At 34.7% G+C, this 8,598-nt stretch overlaps 1 protein-coding gene across 1 annotated transcript; it reads right to left on the bottom strand.

Moving 5' to 3' along the window:
* Window positions 1-397: 397 nt before the first annotated feature.
* Window positions 398-7,662, bottom strand: LOC132170561 (uncharacterized). Its single transcript, XM_059581579.1, has 18 exons — window positions 7,362-7,662; window positions 6,455-6,568; window positions 6,228-6,353; window positions 6,052-6,114; window positions 5,763-5,870; window positions 5,157-5,234; window positions 4,238-4,330; window positions 4,029-4,115; window positions 3,146-3,247; window positions 2,932-3,051; window positions 2,747-2,809; window positions 2,375-2,511; window positions 2,077-2,158; window positions 1,911-1,969; window positions 1,777-1,822; window positions 1,038-1,129; window positions 879-948; window positions 398-796 (listed from the first exon to the last, which is right to left on the bottom strand). The coding sequence occupies exons 1-18, from the start codon at window positions 7,584-7,586 to the stop codon at window positions 725-727; spliced, it is 1,737 nt and encodes a 578-aa protein (XP_059437562.1). The 5' UTR covers window positions 7,587-7,662; the 3' UTR covers window positions 398-724.
* Between the last annotated feature and the right edge of the window lie 936 nt (window positions 7,663-8,598).

Below are 8,598 nucleotides of genomic sequence, written 5' to 3'. Positions count from 1 at the left end.
ATAATTTTTTCAACATTATTTTTATATATTTTGTATTTGTTTCCTATAGAGAGCACTTGTCATTTTTTTATTGGTGTTGACACAATTCCCCATCAAAAATTCAGACGAATTGACAAAGGACAGTTATTTATCATTTTTGCTTGGCACAGAAAATTTTAAGCAAACTTTTATAGTGCTATTTGCAAATCAGTAAAACTCCATAACCGGTTATGCATTTTCACCAAAAAGTAAAAACAAGCATATTATGCATCACATGCGTATAAAATGGGTTTATGCATATCTTCATGGCATACCGGGCCTAACTAAAAGAGTCACCTAGTTGATGATGTTTTGTTCTAATTCGTATCCCTACGGAATCCATAGCATTTCACTGAATGAGCGACATAAATAAAGCACATCAATCAGAAGGCCCATAGTATTTTTCCATGAGGTCAGTGCACAGCACCTACAGGTAGGAACTGCAACTAGTACAGAAATTATTTGGATCAGGACCATCCCTCTCAATCCATCATACCATGTCAAGATTAGTGGCAAAATTTATGTCATACACCTAAGACTGGTCATCATTACTAGAAAGCTGTGTATAACATGTCAGCAAACGGAGAGCTCCAAAACAAATTGGTAAATACATTCCACAACTCCCCTTGTAAAAATAATGCCAGCTTCAAGCAAAAACATGATGGCCGTGCCAGCCATCGTATCAGAAATGCAATTTCGACGTGCCCTAGAACTTGAAATCCTTCTTCTTTGATTTCCCGTCCTTGTCTTGCATCTTCCGCTTCCTTTTCTTCTCATTCTGCACAAACCCAATTGGACGAGTTTATATAAATCTCAATTTTCAATTTAAATTAGTTAACATATTTATATAAGACGCATACCTCTGCAACCATGTCACTGAAATCTTCCCGCTGACTCCGCTGCTTCTCTTCCTCTCTTGCTTCCTCGTACCTATCAGAATGCAACAAAAAGTTGTGAACTCATTCTACCTCAGAGAACACCTAACAATAATAAAACCAAAAGAAAAAGGCATCACTTACTTCGCTGGCAAAACATTATCCATGAGTTCCAACTCTTCTGGTTGTAGAGTGACATCCACTTTATCTGATTTCTGACCTCTAAGCAGATCAACCTACAAGAATATGACCAATTACAATTCAGTTAACTATATATTCTTTACGAGTGATAAATCAATATCATAATTGTTGGAAAGTGAACAGATTGCTGGTATACAATTACAATTAGCATTAGTTAAGTCCTACCTTAAACTTTGCACATCTCATCTAATCACAAACGCCTTCCCATTAGGTTATTCTATAAATAACTTGTTTCCCGGGGTCCTTGTCTAGCATTTTATTATCCAAGTATAAAGGTGAAAAGTTTATTGAAGCCTAATAAAAAATAATCAGAGTTCCAATTATTTTATTGTGTACATTAATTGCCGAGTTTTTTATGCTAGTTACAATGCACTGTTCATGCAGTCTCATGAAATACAAAGTCCTTTCCTGTCAAGGACATGCCTTTTCAAATCAAAAGAGTTTGTCCTTAGGTTACACAACCTATAAGATCTTTCACTCCCACCCTCGAATTTACATCTCATATCAAGAAACCAAAGGAATTTTTTTAATTTACTTTTTAATCAGAATCGTAACACATGAGTTCATCATACTATGCTGCTAGAGATTAAAATCAAGCACATCAGCTTCTTCAATAAAAGAACCACAAGATCTTAGTAACCAAGGTCAACAACTTCCTTGCAAGACAAAAAACATTCCTTACCCTTTTGGCAGCTGTCTTGTCTTGGGTTCCAGTGTTAACAACGTATCTGTAGGCAGAAAAGTGGACCAAGATAAGCTTACGAAGTGAGGTAATAAACAAAAAGAAAAAATATATAAAACAAGAAGACTGCATACGTGTGTGTTGTTCCAAGCAGAGTCCCAGGAGCAATTTTCTCTTCTTTTTCTTCAAGTACCTTAAAAAAAACACAAAGATGAAGTTCAGATCATGTCATCAATGGGAGCATTAATACAGCTAAAAAGTTAAAATAGCATAACCAGAGTCTTAAATCACAACACTGACTTGGTAAAGAGGCCTCTCAGGTTCCTTCCTCTGCTGCTTTCGAAGGTCAATAACATCAGGTGTCTCCACACCGGTAGGAGTACTGAAAAAAGAAGAAAGCAAATAATATAAAGGAAAATGCAATATACAATACAAGCCAACAATAATCTAAGTTAGGTACACAAATTAGCAGAATCTAATCTGATTAAGCTGAGGCACCCAACCATTAAATCTCTCAGGACAAATACTCCTAAAGGTTAAATAATGCATGTGTAAACAGGAATCAGGAACACTGGTGATGAAAGAAAATACTATTTACCTTGAAAGGCTATCTACAGATTGAATGCCGTCCTCTAATTCTTCTTCCTCAATCTGTTCTTCCTCTTCCTCTTCTTCCTCTTCCTCTTCCTCTTCCTCCAAATCACCCCAATGCTTGGTCTTATCAACTGGCTCTTCCTAAATGAGAAGACAGTGTATAATTAAAACATATGTAATATTCAATCTCATAATGGTAAACCAATCTGATCAGTCAATAATCTAAATTGGAATCAAGATTCTAATTCAACTTCACATTTAATGCATCCAACACCTTGCTATGGCCATCTTTGTCAGCTTCAAAATACTTTTTTCAATTAAAATCACAAAATTAAATAATCTAATCACAAGCAAGATAACATCTATGTGAAAGTACCTCATAGTTAGGCTGTTCTTGTTGATGAACACCGAACACATCTCCATATAAAGGACGTCCAAGCTGTTCATGAACACAAAGTGAAATGGTTAAACTACTGACCCACTTTACCAAAAGCAGCACTACATAAAAATGTACACAGAAAAAAAGAGCACACAGGAAGATATCAATGGTGATAAACTTACTTCATCGACAGGAGGCTTGCCCCAGCCACCAGGATGGTAACCAAAGCTAGCTCCAGGAGGGATAGGAGCATTCAGCCCAGGAATTTTCAGATGTGGGTATGATGGTGGAGGACCGTATCTCTGACAGAACATCAACCATTAAAAAATATTAAAAAGGTTAATAAATTAAACAGACCCTGAGATAAATACTAAGCACAAGATGTGGTAATCTCACCTGCATATTGATAAGCCATGGGGGAGGAGCACCCTCTGGCATACCAAGAGCTTCTTTTAGTTCTTGCGACAGCATGCCTGGCTTCATTTCCCTTAACTTCACCTATATACCAGGAAAAAAAAAATACAATGTCAATTTCAAATTAAGCTGCATTTTTTGGGAAAAAAAAACGTACTTTTTTAAAATCATCAACTAATATTCATAAAAAAAAATAATAATAATAAAAAAAAATAAAAATTAATGTTCTAAGAATAACATAATTTCCTATGATAATATTAATAGTACACCTTTTATCTTGTTACATAAACATCGGGAATATAAATCATTGACTCAAATCCTGAACACAACAATAAATAAATGAATAACCAAAAAAATCTGAGATCAAAAAACATTTATATTTTGTCAGTATCAGAAATCTAAGGATATATTGAATCTAAAAGCTCCAACAAAGACAATGAGAAAATTGTAAGAAAACATCAAAACACTTGTGTGTGTGAAATGGTGAATATCATGTTAAAATGGAAGTGTTAAATATTAATTAAATTATTAAATTCACAATTTCCTATCAATTGAAGCTTTTTGAGATAATTAGTGATTTAACATGGTAAGAAAGTAGAGGTTGTGAGCTCGAACTCTTACATGAGAGGATGTTAAAATATTAACTAAATGATTACATTCACAATTTCCTACCGGCCAGCTTAAACATTTGGAATAATCCTTTTTTTTTTTTTTTTCTTTTTTTTATAAGTAATAACCAATCTTATTAAAAGCGTAAGGTGCCCCTAAGTACACCGAAAGTGTACAATAGGAATCACCTAACTAAAACGAGAAAAGCGAACAAAAAACTTTGGAATAATTGGCGATATTAACATAAGAATAATACCTCAAACTCTTTGCCTTCATGATACAGATCTCCAAGACTTGTAAGCTTTGGCTTAGTTTGGTATTTAAAAAAAGCATCATGGAGAACCTAAGAAACAGGAAACAGACTAATTAATTAGACAAAGAAAAAAATCATTCTAAAGAAACACAGCAGCTAACAAAATACTTGGGTAGAGCACATTTAAAATACAAAAACAATGTAAGAAAAACCTGATAGTCAATATCCATCTTTCCCATCTTCGGCTGCATCCGCTCCCGTTGCTTCTGCTTTAACTTCTTACTATCCTCCTTTTCAATGTAAGCCTGTATAAGACAATCAGGATACGATGCAACAGGTCATTGGCAGCAATGGAGAGATACATACATTGACAGATGAGTCCAGATAAAATGCAAACCGGGATTAAAGAAACTGATTACAATTTAGATCTTAATTGATCCAGTCAAGACTCAAAACAACACAAATGAGATGAGGAATGTGATATTTGAGTTGCACCTCTCAGTCTTTTGAGAAAAAAATTTTCAAGAGTAACAATAGAAGAACAGCTACACCAAGGTCCACAGAGGGGGGTAAAAACAGCTTCTATCCACCAATAAAATGTTTTTGACAGAATTTGGATCTACAACTCTATTTTCTTAAATCCCTCTTTAAGTGGGTCTCTGCTAACACCTTTCTCAATATCCGTATCTTTATATATTTTCATACTCTCTTTTCTCTTTCTTCGTTTGTTAGATATGTACATGGGTTGTGTGCGCCTCTTGCACTTTTTAATGAACTTATTTTACTTGCCAAAAATAAAATGAATTCAATTGACAAATCTTTTTAGAGGGTGCTTTTTGTTTTCTGTTTGAAAAAGTGTTTTGATTTGACATACTGGTGAACGTAGTTTTTGAGTATTTTGTGCTTTAAGTTGTTGTTTATTAATGCTTTTGCTTTTTTGGTAGAAAGCAAAATGCTTGGGCAAAAACATTGCCAAACAGACTCAATGTTTTTTACTTAGTTAAGGTAGCTTTGGAGCTACACACATGATTTATTCTTCATTTCAAAAAAGCCTGACGGTTAAAAAGAAACATGAAAAAAAAAAAAAAAAACAAATTTTTAACTGTAAGGAACTCATTAAATTGAACTTACCTGTCTGATTTTCTCAATTCCTGTTGCAGCAATAAAATCAGGAAGCTGAAAAGGCTGTTTCTCAATACCACGCTTTCCCTGCAAAATAATATTCAATGCGCAATGAGATACAAGTAATTTACACTAACAAAATATGATAACAATTCTGCATCCAAATCAGGTCAGTAACTATTTTTTTCAAATTTAAGAGGAATTCAGCCCCAGCACTAAGCACAATGGAAAGTCATCTGTAAATCCAAAGCAAATTAATTAGCACCTTAATCATAAACAAATACCCAACATCTATCATGCAAATATACTCTGATAAAACTACAAATAAATTTCCCCATAAATGGCATCATATAAATATCTACACCCCCCACCCACACTAGCAAATAATAAAAAGATAAATCATTTAAAGGGTGCCCATTGCCAAACACCTACAAGTCCAGGCTCCAAGATTGTCACAGCCGCTCCCCTGCAAGAACCACATATATACATATAAGAGAAACCTTATCGACGTTATCTTCCCACACCCTATTTCCTAAATCCCACATGTTCACTATATCCATCAGTCATTTATGCACATTTTAACCCATGGCATCAATGCTAGAGAGACTTACTAACCTGCAAAAATTTCCTTTTCTGACACCAATGCCTAGGGACAGGCACAGAATTTCGGTATGATTTCAAAAACACTAGTAACTTCGGGTCTGCAGCAGTTGCATCCCACACCTGGGAACGAATAAAGGAAAATGTATAAGTAAAGAACAATAACAAGAAGAATTTTTTTTATATATATAAGTAATTCATGTAATTGAAAAGTACAAAAGGGCGCAACCATAGTACACAAGCCTTGAGCACAATCAAATATAAGAAGAATAAAAGCAAACAAAGCACAACCAAATATCACTACCTCAACAACATCAGGCCTAGAGCAAATTTGCTTCAATTCAGCAATCTTCATCCGCCGTTGAAGCTGAAAGACAAAACGAGAAATCCTTTAGCCTTTTTAACACAAACTGCTGCAATCATGACGATGACATAACAATATTAAAAAACTGTAAAAGATGTAAAAAATATTAATTATACCTTTTTCTTCTTATTTGACACGCCTTTCTCTTTTTGTTGGTTATCCTGTTCTTCCTCTTCTGAGTCTGAGTCAGACTTCTTGCTCAATGCTGCATTTAGGGCAGACTCGTCCTTTTTATCATCCTCCTGGATGAGTTGAAAAATTAATGTATCAGGTCATACTTTTCTAACAAATAATTAGAATGTTGAATGTCAAATAACATAAGAGGAAAAAGAAATCCGCTTACCTCAGTTCCGGCAGCTTCATGGAAATTGAATCTATCAAAAATTTGCTTAAATTCTTCATACATACTATCATCAAACTCTGCCTGCTCCGGCACATACTCCACTTTAACAACAATCTGCACAGTTCCAAAAATATAAGAAAAATTCACATGTTCAGATCCATGTTCTAGAATTACTGCTTCTGTAAAGCATTAAACAATGAGAATACAGATCTGTCATAAGAGCTTAGCGAGCTTTTCAAGCTAATGCAAAATTAGCCTAAATTGAAAGTGAAATTTCATCTATGCTAATCAGTTATTCCTCTTCTCTGGTAAAGTAAAAAACTGTTGTTCTTTTCAAGAAAAACCACTTAACCGAGCTCCGCAATAGAAATAAGTAACATAGACTACTTTGTTTAGAACCCAATCGCTTTCCCTTTCTTTTTCTCCAGATTCTAAAAGTAAATGTTGAACCCCATATACACGATTGAAAGACACATCACGAGTCTACGAAAAATAGAAAAAATTACGTAAGTGATGAAAAAGGTTGATTGGAGTGAGAGTTCAAGCTTATATATCTTTGCTTCTATTTTCTTCTAGTTCATAAAAATCCAAGAATTGTTACTTTATTGCTCGACATGATTGAAAATATATCTTCCACTTTCTCTTTCATTTTACTCCAGTTTCTAAACAAATAAACACAGCACGCACACGAAACAAAACTCAATGCTCAGTCATATCAAGACCAAAAACCTAATCTCACCTATCGATGACCAAAATCTACTAGATAATCTTCAATTTAAGCTTGTTTTCTGAGTTATTATAAGTCACATAGCAATGACACTGAAGCACATAGAATCAAAACCCTAGAAATCTACCATGAACCCTAACCAAATATGATATCACAGAGAGAGACGGAGAGAGGGAAAACCTGTTGAGTATCGTTATTCTCCTTGTCATCTTCATCCTCAGCGTCGTTATCGTAGACGGAGGACGGGTCCGCCGCCTGAGAGGCCTTGTTGTTCTTCTTCTGCTTCCGCCGACGACGACGCCGATCGCTCTCGCGCGACTTCTTAGCAGCGCTGGAGTTAGGGTTTGATCCCAGATCTCCGTTTGCAACGACGCCGTTCGGGAGCGGAAGAGTCTCCGCGGCCATCTTTTCAGGTATGGATATGAATTGAAGGGTTTCTGATAAAAATCGTGGAAGGAGAAGAAGATAGTGGCTGAGAAAGGACGGCTCGATGGATTAGGGGGCGTTGGATTCGATCATAAATATACCCGCAGAAAAGCACGTGTGACTTTTTTGGCACGTAAGAGTCAGTTATCGGTTTTTTTTTTTTTTTTTTTTCCCTAATAGAGGGGAAAAAGGGGATTGTCGGTTGATTTAAGTGGATCTGTTGTTACTCGGATGGAAACCACATTGTATGGCCCATAACCACACATGGGCGGATTCGGCCCATTTGTTTTTTTTTTTGTTTCATATTTTGGGCTTTCTTTGTTTTTTTAAACTATTGACTTACTGTATATGGGCTAGTTTTGTTTCTTAAAGCTTTTTTAAATTAGCTTAATCGAATTTTTGAACTAAATACATTTGTAAATTATACTGTATAATTACAAATTAAATTGTAAATAAGAAAATGCTACGTGTTCTTCTAGTGTCCTGTTAACTGTGATGTAACTTTTAAAATTGTACTTGAATTTGAGATTATCATTATTAACTTTTAATCTATTGTCTATTGATAATTTTAAAAGACACGTCACAGTTAGGATGACATCAGGAGAACACTAGAAGAACACCTAACATTTTCCTTGTAAATATTAGGCAATATAAGTATTTATAAAATGAACTTTATAAATTGAAAAAAAAAAATACATCTATCTAGAAACTTTTGACAATACAAATTAAAAAAGAAAAATACAAAATAAGAGAGAGAGGGAGAGACCGGGAACGTGAGAGATAGAAAGAGAGGTTGAAGGGAGATGCAGCTGGCAGCTGCAAAAGAGGGGAAGGAAAAAAAGAAAAAAAGAAGAGGCATTAGGGTTTTGTTTTCCACTTCTTTTCATAGATGTTAAGAGTTTTTTTGGAGATCAAATCCCGAAATGACATTGCTTTATAAAATAAAAGTACGAATCATAACCTCTAAAAATATATATCAATTTAATAGACT

Source organism: Corylus avellana, chromosome ca2 (genome assembly GCF_901000735.1).
Source record: "Corylus avellana chromosome ca2, CavTom2PMs-1.0".
In the NCBI taxonomy this organism is placed as follows: Eukaryota; Viridiplantae; Streptophyta; class Magnoliopsida; order Fagales; family Betulaceae; genus Corylus; species Corylus avellana.
Note: the sequence above shows the minus strand (reverse complement) of the source record. Positions and strands in the feature narration are given on the sequence as shown.